The sequence below is a fragment of the Salmo trutta genome, chromosome 34, assembly GCF_901001165.1.
Source record: "Salmo trutta chromosome 34, fSalTru1.1, whole genome shotgun sequence".
Lineage (NCBI taxonomy): Eukaryota > Metazoa > Chordata > Actinopteri > Salmoniformes > Salmonidae > Salmo > Salmo trutta.
This window is the reverse complement of record NC_042990.1, coordinates 19,037,079-19,056,620: the sequence shown is the minus strand read 5'-3', so window position 1 is coordinate 19,056,620 and position 19,542 is coordinate 19,037,079. Positions and strand designations below refer to the sequence as shown.

Genomic DNA, 19,542 nt, shown 5'->3' with positions numbered 1-19,542 from the left:
AGACTGTCAGATTGCCACATGGTCCAGTGTGTGTGTGGCTCTCGTCTTTTTGCCCAGCTCATGCCTTCTCACTATTAGCATGCCTGTCGGATGAGTCATGTGTTTCATTCATTTACACACACACACACACACACACACACACACACACACACACACACACACACACACACACACACACACACACACACACACACACACACACACACACACACACACGGTCATTGACAGGTCACAGTTATTCACATTTTCTCACACATTGCAGTGCAAACATCAATCTGCCTGCCCTCCCTCCCTCCCCCGGTGCAGGGACTTCCCTCTACTACAGCTGAAGAGAGTGGGAGGAGGAGGAGGGGGGTGAAAGGGGGGAATCTCGGGAAAGGAGAAAAAAAGACAGCAGGCCAGGGAGGAAAAAAAAAGCGTGTGACTTTACACACACACAACCTCTTTTCCCATTCATCATTTTCTGGCTCAGCACAAAGCTCCAGGGAGGGGGGGGGGGGTGCCTGTGAAGCCGTGGGCCAGGAACCAGACACCAGGCCCTGCAGTAGTAACAGCCAGTAATCGAGGGAATCAACAACCCCCCCTACCCCCTACCTGTCTTCTTACTATTGAGGGGCTGCCAGCAGACATACTCCCCATCAGAGAGATCTCCCCTGCACCCCTCCTCACCCCTCTCCTCCCAACTACCCACCCCCCTGGCATTGACTTCCCACCACACACACAATCTCCCCTGCACCCCTCTCCCCCTTCCTCACCCCTCTACCCTCGTCCCTCTCCCCCAGCCTGGCACTTATTCCCCACCACAGAGGATCTCCCTGCACCCCCATAACCTCTCCCCATCCCTCCTGGCTCTAACTCCCTGCACCCCCATAACCTCTCCCCATCCCTCCTGGCTCTGACTCCCTGCACCCCCATAACCTCTCCCCATCCCTCCTGGCTCTGACTCCTTGCACCCCCATAACCTCTCCCCATCCCTCCTGGCTCTGACCCCCTGCACCCCCATAACCTCTCCCCATCCCTCCTGGCTCTGACTCCCTGCACCCCCATAACCTCTCCGCATCCCTCCTGGCTCTGACCCCCTGCACCCCCATAACCTCTCCCCATCCCTCCTGGCTCTGACTCCCTGCACCCCCATAACCTCTCCCCATCCCTCCTGGCTCTGACTCTCTGCACCCCCATAATCTCTCCCCATCACTCCTGGCTCTGACCCCCTGCACCCCCATAACCTCTCCCCATCCCTCCTGGCTCTGACCCCCTGCACCCCCATAACCTCTCCCCATCCCTCCTGGCTCTGACTCCCTGCACCCCCATAACCTCTCCCCATCCCTCCTGGCTCTGACTCCCTGCACCCCCATAACCTCTCCCCATCCCTCCTGGCTCTGACCCCCTGCACCCCCATAACCTCTCCCCACCCCACCTGGCTCTGACTCCCTGCACCCTGATATGACAGCCCATCCTTGGCTTGGCCAGAGCAGCAGAGCAGACTGTTGAGCAGCACGTGGCTGGCTCTGGCATCATGTGTTCATGGTGTGTCTGCCAGGCTGACAGTGATACCAAAAGACCAGCCTCTCCAGAACACAACACCCTCCTGAGGAGATATGCAGGGGGAGCAGATCACTGAGGACAGCCCCATTAACCTCCAGCATTAGACGATGAGGAACCATGGAACCAACACAGTCTGTCTCTCATAGACAACCACAGCACGGCCTCAGCATACCAGCATGTTTAGAATAAAATGAATGAGTCTTTGTGGTCTGAGGCTGCAAAGGGAAGTTGCATCCAGGAAAAACACACACCTAAGTGACCAACACACACCAGGCTAAAGGACACGTCGATTCCCCACCTCGTCTTCACACACACACTTTGGTAAATGGCAGGAAGTGTTCCCCCAGATATGCTCATGAAACTGTGAGGACGCCACACACACAAGCCTGTGACTTGCTACCTTGGCGACACTATCATTTCCAGGTTGTTTATCATCAGCCAAAACAACGGTAATTTATAGAGGAGATGACGGACCATGTTCTAAGTTTGCCTTTTAACTTTACAATTCATAGGACACAGTAAAATAAGATTATGGCCCAGTTATATGGGGAGGGACACGAGAGATCTACAGCCCCTTCAGAAAGTATTCAGCCCCCTTTTTCCACATTTTGTTACGTTACAGCCTTATTCTAAAACAGATTAAATAATTGTTTTCCCCTCATCACACATTCTCTTCTACACACAATACCACATAATGACAAAGCGAAAAACGTTTAAAATGTTTATTATTTATACAAATGTATAACAATGAATGAACACACACACACACACACACACACACACACACACACACACACACACACACACACACACACACACACACACACACACACACCCCCCTTACTGTGAGACTCGTAATTGAGCTCAGGTGCATCCTGTTTCCATTGATCATCCTTGAGATGTTTCTACAACTGGATAAGAGTACACCAGTGGACAAATCAACTGATTGGACATGATTTGGACAGGCACACACCTGTCTATATAAGGTCCCACAGTTGACAGTGCATGTCAGATCTAAAACCAAGCCACGAGGTCAAAGGAATTGTCCATATAGCTCCGAGAGAGGATTGTGTCGAGGCACAGATCTTGGGAAGGGAACCAAAACATTTCTGCAGCATTGAAGGTCCCCAAGAACAGAGTGGCCTCCATCATTCTTAAATGGAAGAAGTTTGGAACCACCAAGACTCTTCCTAGAGCTGGCTGCCCGGCCAAACTGAGCAATCGGGGGAGAAGGGTCTTGGTCAGGGAGGTGACCAAGAACCCGATGAACCAGAGTTCCTCTGTGGAGATGGGATAACCTTCCAGAAGGACAACCATCTCTGCAGCACTCCACCAATCAGGCCTTTATGGTAGAGTGGCCAGACGGAAGCCACTCCTCAGTAAAAGGCACGACAGCCCTCGTGGAGTTTTACAAAAGGCACCTAAAGGACTCTGACCATGAGAAACAAGATTCTCTGGTCTGATGAAACCAAGATTGAACTATTTGGCCTAAATGCCAAGTGTCAAGTCCGGAGGAAACCTGGCACCATCCCTACGGTGAAGCATGGTGGTGGCAGCATCATGTTGTGGGGATGTTTTTCAGCAGCAGGGACTGGGAGACTAGTCAGGCTCAAGGGAAAGATGAACGGAGCAAAGTACAGAGAGATCCTTGATGAAAACCTGCTCCAGAGCGCTCAGGACCTCAGACTGGGGCGAACAACGATCCTAAGCACACAGCCAAGACAAAGCAGGAGTGGCTTTGGGACAAGTCTCTGAATGTCCTTGAGTGGCCCAGTCAAAGCCCAGACTGAAAATAGCTGTGCAGCGACGCTCCTCATCCAACCTGACAGATCTCGAGAGGATCTGCAGAGAAGAATGGGAGAAACTCCTCAAATACAGGTGTTCCAAGCTTGTAGCGTCATACCCAAGAAGACTCCAGGCTGTAATCACTGCCAAAGGTGCTTCAACAAAGTACTGAGTAAAGTGTCTGAATACTTATGTAAATGTGATAAAAAATAACATTTAACCAGTTTTTTTGTTGTCATTATGAGGTATTGTGTGTAGATTGAGGGGATTTTTAAAACAATCAATTTTAGAATAAGGCTGTAACGGGGTCTGAATACTTTCCAAATGCACTGGATATGATAAACAGCACAGTAACCGCAAGAACCTCAAGAGACTGGAGAAACCAAACACTCTTTCACTCATTCCATTTAAATCAACGTAACTATCTATAACTCAAACTGAACAGTCGGTATGGGAGGGGATGTGAAGTACTAGTTTGATTATCCGGCACTGACATGGACTAGGGGCTGACACACACACACACACACACACACACACACACACACACACACACAAAGTAAAATACTAAGGACACGCACATCTGGACTAGGGGCTGACACACAGACACACACACACAAAGTCAAATACTAAGGACACGCACAGCACTGACCTGGGCTGGGGGACAGACAGACAGACAGACAGACAGACAGACAGACAGACAGACAGACAGACAGAGCACTGACCTGGGCTGGGGGGCTGACAGACAGACAGACAGACAGACAGACAGACAGAGACAGACAGACAGACAGACAGACAGACAGACAGACAGACAGACAGACAGACAGACAGACAGACAGACAGACAGACAGACAGACAGACAGACAGACAGACAGACAGACAGACAGAGCACTGACCTGACCTGGGCTGGGGGGCTGACAGACAGACACTGACCTGGGCTGGGGGGCTGACAGACAGAACACTGACCTGGGCTGGGGGGCTGACAGACAGAACACTGACCTGGGCTGGGGGGCTGACAGACAGAACACTGACCTGGGCTGGGGGGCTGACAGACAGAACACTGACCTGGGCTGGGGGGCTGACAGACAGAACACTGACCTGGGCTGGGGGGCTGACAGACAGAACACTGACCTGGGCTGGGGGGCAGACAGACAGAACACTGACCTGGGCTGGGGGGCTGACAGACAGAACACTGACCTGGGCTGGGGGGCTGACAGACAGAACACTGACCTGGGCTGGGGGGCTGACAGACAGAACACTGACCTGGGCTGGGGGGCTGACAGACAGACACTGACCTGGGCTGGGGGGCTGACAGACAGAACACTGACCTGGGCTAGGGGGCTGACAGACAGAACACTGACCTGGGCTGGGGGGCTGACAGACAGAACACTGACCTGGGCTGGGGGGCTGACAGACAGAACACTGACCTGGGCTAGGGGGCTGACAGACAGAACACTGACCTGGGCTGGGGGGCTGACAGACAGAACACTGACCTGGGCTGGGGGGCTGGATCTTGGTCTGGGTGGTCTTTTTGGCGTCAGTGAAGAGATCCGGGGGCGGGTCCTCGCCACGTTCGATCTTGCACTCGAAGGCGTACAGACACTGGATGTACTGCTTCTTCAGAGAGCTGGCGGCGCTGCTGGACGTGCCCACGTTCAGGTTGGTGGACAGCTCCCTCCACTTCTTATTCTTGTTCACCTGGTGGGCGGAAGGAACGAGGATATGTAAATATGTGATGTTCCGGCATAGAACAACTCTTTACTGCTGTAGAAAAATAAAATGACAATAACACAAGATTATCAGGCAAATAACGACGGTGTACTAAAACAGAGAGATAAATAGACACACACACACAATAACACACTAAACACAAATACTGCAAATACCACTGACCTGTGTGAGGCCTCCGATCTCTTTGACCGAGACGTAAAGTCTGAAGAGGTCCAGAGGTTTGCGTCCCACGGCGGGAAGGTTGGTCATGCCCATGGCCTTCTCCTCAGCGAACGCCAGGTACCGGTCTACCCACGTCCTCCTCTCCAGCTCCGGACCCAGCTCATACAGACGAGTTATCTTCTCATTGGTTGTCGTGGAAGAGTTGGACTTCTGAAAGAGGGAAATGGGGGGGAAGTGGTGAGGATTTGGCTTGATATTCACCAATGACTTCAACTTACTTCCACTCACTACCTCATAGAAGTAGAATCCCAATCACAATACCAGGTCAGCCATATTGAGTGTACCCATGAGGTTACCAGTCAAATTGCCACGGTCAGAGGGGCTTCGGCCGTTCTAGGGATTCTATTTCCATGCACAAACACAACCATGCAGCTCTCTCATTCTGACTGTATCATTCAGTACCACAAGTCAGTGACCACAAACCTTCTTTACCTTCTTGGTTTCAGGTTTGGGCGTGCCGTCCACCTTGTTGTTCATCTTCTGGGCTGGGTTCAGTTTGACATCGATGCCAAACTCAGGGCTAGGAGCCATGCCTGGCAGATGGAGAACAAATCAGGGGGTAACATTTCAATCCAATATCAAATCTCACGTCAGATGATATGCCAAAAGCAATATTTTGTCCACTTGAGTTGGGTGATTAAAAATGTCCAGACTAACCAGACTGAATATCTTGTCCAGACTCACCAGGTGTGTTGTTGGCCATGTTTCCTCCCATTGGCCCTCCTCCGTAGGGTCCTCCCTGGTTCATCATACCTTGCATGCTGTTGATGGCCCCCGGCCCAGGGCCATACGGAGACCCTGCTCCATGGGGCATATTGGGGGGGTAACCTGGAGGCCTGGAAAGGTGGGAGGGGGAGACGACAACATAAAACCATTCACAATGGTTACGATTAGTGGTGTAACGGACCGTACGGATCACCCCCCCACAGTTCAGCACGCATATGGACCATACGTATCACCCCCCACAGTTCAGCTCCGCATGTGGACCGTACGGATCACCCCCCACAGTTCGGCACGCATATGGACCGTACGGATCACCCCCCACAGTTCGGCACGCATGTGGACCGTACGGATCACCCCCCACAGTTCGGCACGCATATGGACCGTACGGATCACCCCCCACAGTTCGGCACGCATATGGACCGTACGGATCACCCCCCACAGTTCAGCACGCATATGGACCGTACGGATCACCCCCCCACAGTTCGGCACGCATGTGGACCGTACGGATCACCCCCCCCACAGTTCGGCACGCATGTGGACCGTACGGATCACCCCCCCACAGTTCGGCACGCATGTGGACCGTACGGATCACCCCCCCCACAGTTCGGCATGCATTTGGACCGTACGGATCACCCCCCACAGTTCAGCACGCATGTGGACCGTACGGATCACCCCCCACAGTTCAGCACGCATGTGGACCGTACGGATCACCCCCCACAGTTCAGCACGCATATGGACCGTACGGATCACCCCCCCACAGTTAGGCACGCATATGGACCGTATGGATCACCCCCCACAGTTCGGCACGCATATGGACCGTACGGATCACCCCCCACAGTTCGGCACGCATATGGACCGTACGGATCACCCCCCCCACAGTTCGGCACGCATGTGGACCGTACGGATCACCCCCCCACAGTTCGGCACGCATATGGACTGTACGGATCACCCCCCCACAGTTAGGCACGCATATGGACCGTATGGATCACCCCCCACAGTTCGGCACGCATATGGACCGTACGGATGACCCCCCACAGTTCGGCACGCATATGGACTGTACGGATCACCCCCCCACAGTTAGGCACGCATATGGACCGTACGGATCACCCCCCACAGTTCGGCACGCATATGGACCGTACGGATCACCCCCCACAGTTCAGCACGCATGTGGACCGTACGGATCACCCCCCCACAGTTCGGCACGCATATGGACCGTACGGATCACCCCCCCACAGTTCAGCACGCATGTGGACCGTACGGATCACCCCCCCACAGTTCGGCACGCATATGGACCGTACGGATCACCCCCCCACAGTTCAGCACGCATGTGGACCGTACGGATCACCCCCCACAGTTCAGCACGCATGTGGACCGTACGGATCACCCCCCACAGTTCAGCACGCATATGGACCGCGGATCAATTGCATTTTGGCTTCCCTGTCAAATATGATGACGGAAGAAGGGTGATGGACAACAGCATTACGGTGTGTAGGCAATGTTAACACAAGAAAGCCGTATGATCATGGAAATACATGGAGCATGGTCACACAGTTAAAGCATCATCACCCTGGTGTGTAACAGGAGCCAACTTCTCACCGCGACATTTAAGCCCTTTGCTGCAGAATCAGACCGGGCTGAAGCCATCACCAAATCTATTGGGATGTTTATCGTTGCAGACATGAGGCCATACTCTGTTGTGGAAAACAAAGGGTTTAAAAATATGGTGAAAGTGCTTGAGCCACGCTACGAAATCCCCTCACGAACCCACTTCAGCATGAAGATCGTGCCAGATCTTTATGAACAGGAAAATGTCAAAATTGTCAACGAATTATCCAAGGCATCCTCTGTTGCCCTCACCACAGAGGAGTGGACCTCCAGGGCAACGGAAACCTGTGTGACTCTGACTGCTCACTACACCACAGACGGGTGGACTTCCAGGGTAACAGAAAGCTACGTGACTGTGACTGTTCACTACACCACAGAGGAGTGGACCTCCAGGGTAACAGAAAGCTACGTGACTGTTCACTACACCACAGAGGAGTGGACCTCCAGGGTAACAGAAAGCTACGTGACTGTGACTGTTCACTACACCACAGAGGAGTGGATCTCCAGGGTAACAGAAAGCTACGTGACTGTGACTGTTCACTACACCACAGAGGAGTGGACCTCCAGGGTAACAGAAAGCTACGTGACTGTGACTGTTCACTACATCACAGAGGAGTGGACCTCCAGGATAACAGAAAGCTACGTGACTGTGACTGTTCACTACACCACAGAGGAGTGGACCTCCAGGGTAACAGAAAGCTACGTGACTGCTCACTACACCACAGAGGAGTGGACCTCCAGGGTAACAGAACGCTACGTGACTGTGACTGTTCACTACACCACAGAGGAGTGGACCTCCAGGGTAACAGAAAGCTACGTGACTGTGACTGTTCACTACATCACAGAGGAGTGGACCTCCAGGGTAACAGAAAGCTACGTGACTGTGACTGTTCACTACATCACAGAGGAGTGGACCTCCAGGGTAACAGAAAGCTACGTGACTGTGACTGTTCACTACACCACAGAGGAGTGGACCTCCAGGATAACAGAAAGCTACGTGACTGCTCACTACACCACAGAGGAGTGGACCTCCAGGGTAACAGAAAGCTACGTGACTGTTCACTACACCACAGAGGAGTGGATCTCCAGGGTAACAGAAAGCTACGTGACTGTGACTGTTCACTACACCACAGAGGAGTGGACCTCCAGGGTAACAGAAAGCTACGTGACTGTGACTGTTCACTACATCACAGAGGAGTGGACCTCCAGGATAACAGAAAGCTACGTGACTGTGACTGTTCACTACACCACAGAGGAGTGGACCTCCAGGGTAACAGAAAGCTACGTGACTGCTCACTACACCACAGAGGAGTGGACCTCCAGGGTAACAGAACGCTACGTGACTGTGACTGTTCACTACACCACAGAGGAGTGGACCTCCAGGGTAACAGAAAGCTACGTGACTGTGACTGTTCACTACATCACAGAGGAGTGGACCTCCAGGGTAACAGAAAGCTACGTGACTGTGACTGTTCACTACACCACAGAGGAGTGGACCTCCAGGGTAACAGAAAGCTACGTGACTGCTCACTACACCACAGAGGAGTGGACCTCCAGGGTAACAGAACGCTACGTGACTGTGACTGTTCACTACACCACAGAGGAGTGGACCTCAAGGGTAACAGAAAGCTACGTGACTGTGACTGTTCACTACATAAGAGGAGTGGACCTCCAGGGTAACAGAAAGCTACGTGACTGTGACTGTTCACTACATCACAGAGGAGTGGACCTCCAGGGTAACAGAAAGCTACGTGACTGTGACTGTTCACTACACCACAGAGGAGTGGACCTCCAGGGTAACAGAAAGCTACGTGACTGTGACTGTTCACTATACCACAGAGGAGTGGACCTCCAGGGTAACAGAAAGCTACGTGACTGTGACTGTTCACTACACCACAGAGGAGTGGACCTCCAAGGTAACAGAAAGCTACGTGACTGTGACTGTTCACTACATCACAGAGGAGTGTTCCTCCAGGGTAACAGAAAGCTACGTGACTGTGACTGTTCACTACATCACAGAGGAGTGGACCTCCAGGGTAACAGAAAGCTACGTGACTGTGACTGGTCACTACACCACAGAGGAGTGGACCTCCAGGGTAACAGAAAGCTACGTGACTGTTCACTACATCACAGAGGAGTGGACCTCCGGGGTAACAGAAAGCTACGTGACTGTGACTGCTCACTACACCACAGAGGAGTGGACCTCCAGGGTAACAGAAAGCTACGTGACTGTGACTGTTCACTACATCACAGAGGAGTGGACCTCCAGGGTAACAGAAAGCTACGTGACTGTGACTGTTCACTACACCACAGAGGAGTGGACCTCCAGGGTAACAGAAAGCTACGTGACTGCTCACTACACCACAGAGGAGTGGACCTCCAGGGTAACAGAACGCTACGTGACTGTGACTGTTCACTACACCACAGAGGAGTGGACCTCAAGGGTAACAGAAAGCTACGTGACTGTGACTGTTCACTACATAAGAGGAGTGGACCTCCAGGGTAACAGAAAGCTACGTGACTGTGACTGTTCACTACATCACAGAGGAGTGGACCTCCAGGGTAACAGAAAGCTACGTGACTGTGACTGTTCACTACACCACAGAGGAGTGGACCTCCAGGGTAACAGAAAGCTACGTGACTGCTCACTACACCACAGAGGAGTGGACCTCCAGGGTAACAGAAAGCTACGTGACTGTGACTGTTCACTATACCACAGAGGAGTGGACCTCCAGGGTAACAGAAAGCTACGTGACTGTGACTGTTCACTACACCACAGAGGAGTGGACCTCCAGGGCAACAGAAAGCTACGTGACTGTGACTGCTCACTACACCACAGAGGAGTGGACCTCCAGGGTAACAGAAAGCTACGTGACTGTGACTGCTCACTACACCACAGAGGAGTGGACCTCCAGGGTAACAGAAAGCTACGTGACTGTGACTGTTCACTACACCACAGAGGAGTGGACCTCCAAGGTAACAGAAAGCTACGTGACTGTGACTGTTCACTACATCACAGAGGAGTGTTCCTCCAGGGTAACAGAAAGCTACGTGACTGTGACTGTTCACTACATCACAGAGGAGTGGACCTCCAGGGTAACAGAAAGCTACGTGACTGTGACTGGTCACTACACCACAGAGGAGTGGACCTCCAGGGTAACAGAAAGCTACGTGACTGTTCACTACATCACAGAGGAGTGGACCTCCAGGGTAACAGAAAGCTACGTGACTGTGATTGCTCACTACACCACAGAGGAGTGGACCTCCAGGGTAACAGAAAGCTACGTGACTGTGACTGTTCACTACACCACAGAGGAGTGGACCTCCAGGGTAACAGAAAGCTACGTGACTGTGACTGTTCACTACACCACAGAGGAGTGGACCTCCAGGGTAACAGAAAGCTACGTGACTGTGACTGCTCACTACATCACAGAGGAGTGGACCTCCAGGGTAACAGAAAGCTACGTGACTGTGACTGCTCACTACACCACAGAGGACTGGAACTCCAGGGTAACAGAAAGCTACGTGACTGTGACTGGTCACTACACCACAGAGGAGTGGACCTCCAGGGTAACAGAAAGCTACGTGACTGTGACTGGTCACTACACTACAGAGGAGTGGACCTCCAGGGTAACAGAAAGCTACGTGGCTGTGACTGTTCACTACATCAGAGGAGTGGACCTCCAGGGTAAAAGAAAGCTACGTGACTGTGACTGCTCACTACATCACAAAGGAGTGGACCTCCAGGGTAACAGAAAGCTACGTGACTGTGACTGCTCACTACACCACAGAGGAGTGGACCTCCAGAGTAACAGAAAGCTACGTGACTGTGACTGTTCACTACACCACAGAGGAGTGGACCTCCAGGGTAACAGAAAGCTACGTGACTGTTCACTACATCAGAGGAGTGGACCTCCAGGGTAACAGAAAGCTATGTGACTGTTCACTACACCACAGAGGAGTAGACCTCCAGGGTAACAGAAAGCTACGTGACTGTGACTGTTCACTACACTACAGAGGAGTGGACCTCCAGGGTAACAGAAAGCTACGTGACTGTGACTGTTCACTACACCACAGAGGAGTGGACCTCCAGGGTAACAGAAAGCTACGTGACTGTTCACTACATCACAGAGGAGTGGACCTCCAGGGTAACAGAAAGCTACGTGACTGTGACTGCTCACTACACCACAGAGGAGTGGACCTCCAGGGTAACAGAAAGCTACGTGACTGTAACTGTTCACTACACCACAGAGGAGTGGACCTCCAGGGTAACAGAAAGCTACGTGACTGCTCACTACACCACAAAGGAGAGGACCTCCAGGGTAACAGAAAGCTACGTGACTGTGACTGCTCACTACACCACAGAGGGGTAGACCTCCAGGGTAACAGAAAGCTACGTGACTGACTGCTCACTACACCACAGAGTGGACCTCCAGGGTAACAGAAAGCTACGTGACTGTTCACTACACCACAGAGGAGTGGACCTCCAGGGTAACAGAAAGCTATGTGACTGTGACTGTTCACTACACTACAGAGGAGTGGACCTCCAGGCTAACAGAAAGCTACGTGACTGACTGCTCACTACACCACAGAGGAGTGGACCTCCAGGGTAACAGAAAGCTACGTGACTGTTCACTACATCAGAGGAGTGGACCTCCAGGGTAACAGAAAGCTACGTGACTGTGACTGCTCACTACACCACAGAGGAGTAGACCTCCAGGGTAACAGAAAGCTACGTGACTGTGACTGCTCACTACACCACAGAGGAGTGGACCTCCAGGGTAACAGAAAGCTACGTGACTGTGACTGTTCACTACATCAGAGGAGTGGACCTCCAGGGTAACAGAAAGCTACGTGACTGTTCACTACACCACAGAGGAGTAGACCTCCAGGGTAACAGAAAGCTACGTGACTGTGACTGTTCACTACACTACAGAGGAGTGGACCTCCAGGGTAACAGAAAGCTACGTGACTGTGACTGTTCACTACACCACAGAGGAGTGGACCTCCAGGGTAACAGAAAGCTACGTGACTGTGACTTTTCACTACACCACAGAGGAGTGGACCTCCAGGGTAACAGAAAGCTACGTGACTGTTCACTACACCACAGAGGAGTGGACCTCCAGGGTAACAGAAAGCTACGTGACTGTGACTGTTCACTACACCACAGAGGAGTGGACCTCCAGGGTAACAGAAAGCTACGTGACTGTGACTGGTCACTACACCACAGAGGAGTGGACCTCCAGGGTAACAGAAAGCTACGTGACTGTTCACTACACCACAGAGGAGTGGACCTCCAGGGTAACGGAAAGCTACGTGACTGTGACTGCTCACTACACCACAGAGGAGTGGATCTCCAGGGTAACAGAAAGCTACGTGACTGTGACTGTTCACTACACCACAGAGGAGTGGACCTCCAGGGTAACAGAAAGCTACGTGACTGTGACTGTTCACTACACCACAGAGGAGTGGACCTCCAGGGTAACAGAAAGCTACGTGACTGTGACTGTTCACTAGACCACAGAGGAGTGGACCTCCAGGGTAACAGAAAGCTACGTGACTGTGACTGCTCACTACACCACAGAGGAGTGGACCTCCAGGGTAACAGAAAGCTACGTGACTGTTCACTACATCACAGAGGAGTGGACCTCCAGGGTAACAGAAAGCTACGTGACTGTGACTGTTCACTACATCACAGAGGAGTGGACCTCCAGGGTAACAGAAAGCTACGTGACTGTGACTGTTCACTACACCACAGAGGAGTGGACCTCCAGGGCAACAGAAAGCTACGTGACTGTGACTGTTCACTACACCACAGAGGAGTGGACCTCCAAGGCAACAGAAAGCTACGTGACTGTTCACTACACCACAGAGGAGTGGACCTCCAGGGTAACAGAAAGCTACGTGACTGTTCACTACACCACAGAGGAGTGAGAGAAATGAAGTCCGGTGCTACAGACACTCCCCCTCTATGAGAGTCACAGACACAAATCTGCTGCAGGTACTGCTAGGAGCAGTAGCAAAGTGGAAGCTAGAGAGGCCCAATAACAATATCCCAACCACCACAGATAATGCCAAGAACAAAGTAAATGCAGTGAAAGGCTGGACTGGGGCCACAGATAGCTTGCTTTGCACATGTAATCAATTTAGCATCCTAAAGGGGAATCTCAGTGAACCAGATGGACCGTCTCCTTGGGAGGATCAGGAAGGTGGTTTCCTTTGTCCACCGATGCACAACAGCTGCTCATGTGCTTAAAGACCAAGCAGGAAATGTTACAGCTACCGACCCACAAGCTCATACACCATGTCACAACAAGATGGAACTCCACTTCTGACATGTAGGAGAGCTATTTTGAGCAGCAGGCAGCTGTATACTCTGCACTGACAGACAAGACCCTGGAAAAATAAAGACATCGTCACCTTGTCTGATGATGACGTGAAGGTGGCAGAGGTCCTCCAGGTGCTCAAACCCCTCAAAACGGTTACAACCCTATTGAGCACTGAAACTGCACCGTCTGTGTCCATGATCCTACCTCTGAAAACAAGGATTCTACAATCCATGGTCCCAAGTGAGGAAGACAGCACCATCACTAGAGATGTCAAGGCTGTCATTAGAGAGGACCTGAACCCCAGATACCCCCTAATGTACAGGACTACCTTCAAGTCCCTGTCTGTTCAAGTCCCTGTCTCACCTAGACCCTGCCCTACAGCGGAGGACATACAGTGATCTTACTTAATAAATATACTGCAATCTAATCTTAGTCTATTGCTATTAGAATCATCCATTTTTGATTTGGAATATTAAATGTTATTGGCACAATTCTAGTTCTATGAAAATAAATAATGAGTTAGTTTAACCTGTTGGGGCTAGGGGGCAGTATTTGCACGGCCGTATAAAAAACGTACCCGATTTAAACTGGTTACTACTCTTGCCCAGAAACGAGAATATGCATATAATTAGTAGATTTGGATAGAAAACACTCTAAAGTTTCTAAAACTGTTTGAATGGTGTCTGTGAGTATAACAGAACTCATATGGCAGGCCAAAACCTGAGAAGATTCCATACAGGAAGTGCCCTGTCTGACAATTTGTTGTCCTTCTGTTGCATCTCTATCGAAAATACAGCATCTGTGCTGTAACGTGACACTTTCTAAGGCTCCCATTGGCTCTCTAAAGCCGCCAGAAAGTGGAATGGGGTGTCTGCTGTCTCTGGGAGAAGAACAGCAGGAGAGTTTGTGAGTGGTCAGCCTGGGGACAGTGACACTGGAGATGCGCGGTCACGAGAATTCTCAATTTTTTTCTTTCAGCCTTTGAATGAATACAACGTTGCCCGGTTGGAATATTATCGCTATTTTATGAGAAAAATAGCATAAAAATTGATTTTAAACAGCGTTTGACATGCTTCTAAGTACGGTAATGGAATATTTTGAAATTGTTTGTCACGAAATGCGCTCGCGCTTCACCCTTCGGATAGTGACCTGAACGCAAGAACAAAATGCAGCTATTTGAATATAACTATGGATTATTTGGAACCAAAACAACATTTGTTGTTGAAGTAGAAGTCCTGGAAGTGCATTCTGACGAAGAACAGCAAAGGTAATCCAATTTTTCTTATAGTAATTCTGAGTTTAGTGAGTCCCAAATTTGGTGGGTGTCAAAATAGCTAGCCGTGATGGCCGAGCTATGTACTCAGAATATTGCAAAATGTGCTTTCGCCGAAAAGCTATTTTAAAATCTGACACAGCGATTGCATAAAGGAGTTCTGTATCTATAATTCTTAAAATAATTGTTATGTATTTTGTGAACGTTTATCTTTAGTAAATTCACCGGCAGTTTTCGGTGGGTATGCTAGTTCTGAACGTCACATGCTAATGTAAAAAGCTGGTTTTTGATATAAATATGAACTTGATTGAACAAAACATGCATGTATTGTATAACATAATGTCCTAGGAGTGTCATCTGATGAAGATCATCAAAGGTTAGTGCTGCATTTAGCTGTGGTTTTGGTTTTTATGACATATATGCTTGTTTTGAAAATGGCTGTGTGATTATTTCTGGCTGGGTACTCTCCTGACATAATCTAATGTTTTGCTTTCGCTGTAAAGCCTTTTTGAAATTGGACAATGTGGTTAGATTAACGAGAGTCTTGTCTTTAAAATGGTGTAAAATAGTCATATGTTTGAGAAATTGAAGTTATAGCATTTTTGAGGTATTTGTATTTCGCGCCACGCAATTCCACTGGCTGTTGACTAGGGTGGGACGCTCGCCCAGGGAGGTTAATAGATCCAGTCATTTTTTCTGCAGGGTCAGGGCACAGAGCTGACAGGAGCAGACTCAGAGGCATCTCCTCCACAAAATCATTCTGCCGTGAAGGAGCTTTTCGGGGAGACCTTTATGAGCAAGGATGTTTGCCAACACCATCAAAGAGGAGGTCACATCCTACAAGGCAGCAAGCAGCGTTCCAGTGGATGGTGATCCACTGGCATGGTGGAAAAGCAACGAGTGTAAATACCCTCACATTGGCAAGATGCTGCCTGGCACTTCAGTTCCTAGTGAGAGGGTGTTCTCCACGGCAGGGGACATAGTGACTGCAGAGGTCTACCCTCTCCCCAGACAATGTAGACATCCTCATCTTTTACAAACAGAATGTGAAGTTAAGCTCAGGTCTGCATTTCTTTCTTTTTGTTCTCTTGTTTGATGAAGTGGACACGGGCTATTTTTTCATTCACTATTGTTCAAAGGAAGAAGGTATCATGCCTCATATTGCACTTTAATTTAACAATTGAGTATTGAATATTTTATTTGAAGATGTTATTTAAACATTGAAAAGTTCCTTGCTTTAAGTGTTCTTTAAGTAATAAATGGAAAGCAAAGTTATATTTGTCTCCCCATTTTTTTTAGCTGATCCGATAAATGATCCGATCCGTGACTCAAAACCGTGTTCCGATCCGAACCGTGAGTTTTGTGATCCGTTGCACCACTAGTTACGATACATGACAGTTAAAAAAACAACATGGTAATATTCAAAACATATATACGGAAGAATATCGTTGCTGTCGGATGAAAACCTCGTAATGAAAAATGTATTCAAAATAGCTTCTGAAGTTTCATAATTGTATGTTGGTCAATGGAAAAATATGGCATTTTTTTCCCATTTCCTGAAAAGATTCTGTTTTGGAGATAAGAGGCTTGCTTACTGTATTTCTCATCCCTCCCTTTTCTTACAGAGGCCCACTTCTGCCTAAAATGCCTTGTCTCCTTCCCTTTCTTCCTTCTCTGCTCAACATCCTCAGAAAACACTTGGGTTGCACTCAGTAGGGCACACCATAGCAAAACGCCTTATTTTTTAAAGAATATTTCTCTCCGTTTCAAAATGTTTCACTCCCTACTGAACAGGGCCCGGTCTTACCTCCTGATGTACACGTCTGTTTCCGGCCTGTCTTTACATGTCTGTCTTTCTCTGGAGCTCTGTGGCTAATGTCTTTCTCTCTGTGGCTCTGTTTCTCTGCTTGGAGACTCAGCAGACTTCCTGACTGAACAACTGTGACTCACTGCCTGGATCACTGTTCTCATAAGCCACCTCTCTTTCCTCTCTGTCCCTGTGTTCCCCTAACTTGTCTACATCTTAGATGGCTGGCTGGCTCACACCTGACCTCTCCTTTCACACAGCAGAGCCTGGGAGTGGGAAGAATCAAACAATGGGTTTTTCAGGGTCACACAAACACACAATTTTCAACAAAGAGATGAACCATGTAATATTGAATGGCACTCGACGCTGACCTGTCTCCTAAAGCAGTAAGGAAGTGTTGTTGAGTGCAGACCAGGCAGCCTACCTGTTGTGTATAGAGTTGGCTCCGTGGTGCATGGCAGAGGCTGCATCCGGAGGGCCACCGGGGCCCTTCCTGTTCATGCCTGGAGGGGGGCACATCCCAGAGGTCACCTGTGGAGGCATGCCGGGGCCCATGTTGGGGCCCATCCCGGGGCCGTAGGGGCGGGCACCCATCTGACCCGGACCCATCCTGCCAGGGGGCATGCCTGCATACGGCGCCCCACCAGCCTGGCCTGGCATAGGGTTCATGCCCCCAGGACCACCAGGGTAGTTGGCGTTGGGCATGCCACTGTAGCCAGGCTGTCTGGGGTAACCTGGAGGGTGGGGAGAGAGACAGAGAGACATCCGGGGGCTGTTCAGAAGGGCACACCGTAATGGCTTTTATTATTAAGTCCATGTAGCACCTCCCTGTTTCACTCGGTTTCAAAACTTTGAATTTTTACTGAATACAACCCAGGTCTTACACTAACACAGCAAGAGTCCTAATCCTAAATGGGGCCTTGATTGAACCAAAATCAGGAAAAGGACTTAACAGATAGGCCTAATATTTGAGTTTAAAAAGGAGGCTTTTATTCAAGCAAATAGATTGATACCTGTGGTGAAGCTTTAGGCCTGTTGTATGTAGCCTGTGGTGAATCTAGACCTAGCCTGCCTCAGAAACCGTCTAGCCTCCGGCATATAGAAACCTGGCAGGGAGTTTCAGTGGTCCACATCTAAATTTAACTCCACAGATAACGCCTCTCTCTCGGTCTCTATTCTGACAGGCTAGCTGATGAAACAGGGTGTAGATGCTGGGCTGGAGTCTGATTCGATGAGTAATCCATCTCCATACTTCTTCAAAGACCTTGAAGAAAGCCCTCTGAGGGATGCAGCTTCAAAAAGGTTCTCTAGATCTAGGCTACCTCAGAAACGCTGTGATGACTGTAGGATGACAATTGAAAAATCTTTTGAAAGATGTGAACGTTCGGATCTTTTTTTAACGGCCCAGAGAGCGATACTAAGCTATAAGAGAGGACATAAGGAGAGAACAGTGCTCCTACTACCTCGACAATCAATGGCTTTACAAATCAGGACGAGCCGTGTGTATGTCACCGCGATAGCACTTTAAAGCAGGAAAGGGAGCACATGGCTCCTACTACCGCTTCAGTAAGATCAGGAGGAGCATATGTTCCCCTTCTCTTCCTCCCCCACTCCTTCCACTAAGCTGGGAGAAAATGATTCAGCAGCTCTTGGAGGACATTGTTAACGGGATACTTCGGGATTTTGGCAATCAAACTGCACGCAGACATAAAAATGGTGTCCACAAGTTCATCCGACTCCGGGGAGGTAGCTAAAGGGCTTCATTGCCAAAATCCTGAAGTATCCCTTTAAAACCAAGGTGTTTCAGCATGCAGCCTTCATCAGGGGTTTTACTCACACAGAGCGCCAAAAAATGATGCGTATCTGCCATCTGTTTGTATGACGTCTACATAGTTGAGACCTTATCTTCTTAAAGCTGCAATATGTAACATTTTTGGAGGGCGACCCAACCAAAATCACATAGAAATGTGTTATAGATCTGTCATTCTCATTAAAAGCAAGTCTTAGAAACAGGAGATCTGTTCTATGCTTCCCGTTCTTAAGTTTCATTTTTGCGTCTTTTACTTCCGGTTTTGTACACCAGCTTCAAAGAGCTGGAAATACTATATATTTGCTTATGGAAAATATATTTCACAGCGGTTTAGATGTTACAATGATTCTCTACACTAAACTTGCTTGTTTTGTCACAAACTGAAATTAAGCAAACTATTAGAATTTTAACAACCAGGAAATGGCAGAGCAGTTTCTGCATATTGCATCTTTAACATTTACTTAACCAGGTTAGTCTCCATTTACCCAGGTTAGTCTCCTTTTAACCAGGTTAGTCTCCATTTACCCAGGTTAGTCTCCATTTACCCAGGTTAGTCTCCTTTTAACCAGGTTAGTCTCCTTTTAACCAGGTTAGTCTCCTTTTAACCAGGTTAGTCTCCATTTACCCAGGTTAGTCTCCATTTACCCAGGTTAGTCTCCATTTAACCAGGTTAGTCTCCTTTTAACCAGGTTAGTCTCCTTTTAACCAGGTTAGT

General features: G+C 49.6%; 1 protein-coding gene across 2 annotated transcripts in view; it reads right to left on the bottom strand.

The window, feature by feature from the left end:
- arid1ab (AT-rich interactive domain 1Ab) overlaps positions 1–19,542 on the bottom strand; it is a 160,893-nt gene that overhangs the window by 9,764 nt on the left and 131,587 nt on the right. The window contains exons 8-12 of one of the 2 annotated variants that reach the window (XM_029732110.1): positions 17,442–17,751; positions 5,965–6,116; positions 5,704–5,813; positions 5,221–5,430; positions 4,821–5,025 (exon numbers count right to left, since the gene is read on the bottom strand). In XM_029732110.1, coding sequence (XP_029587970.1) covers positions 4,821–5,025; positions 5,221–5,430; positions 5,704–5,813; positions 5,965–6,116; positions 17,442–17,751 — 987 coding nt within the window. The remainder of the gene's footprint in view (positions 1–4,820; positions 5,026–5,220; positions 5,431–5,703; positions 5,814–5,964; positions 6,117–17,441; positions 17,752–19,542) is intronic. The other variant, XM_029732111.1, reaches the window with a different exon arrangement.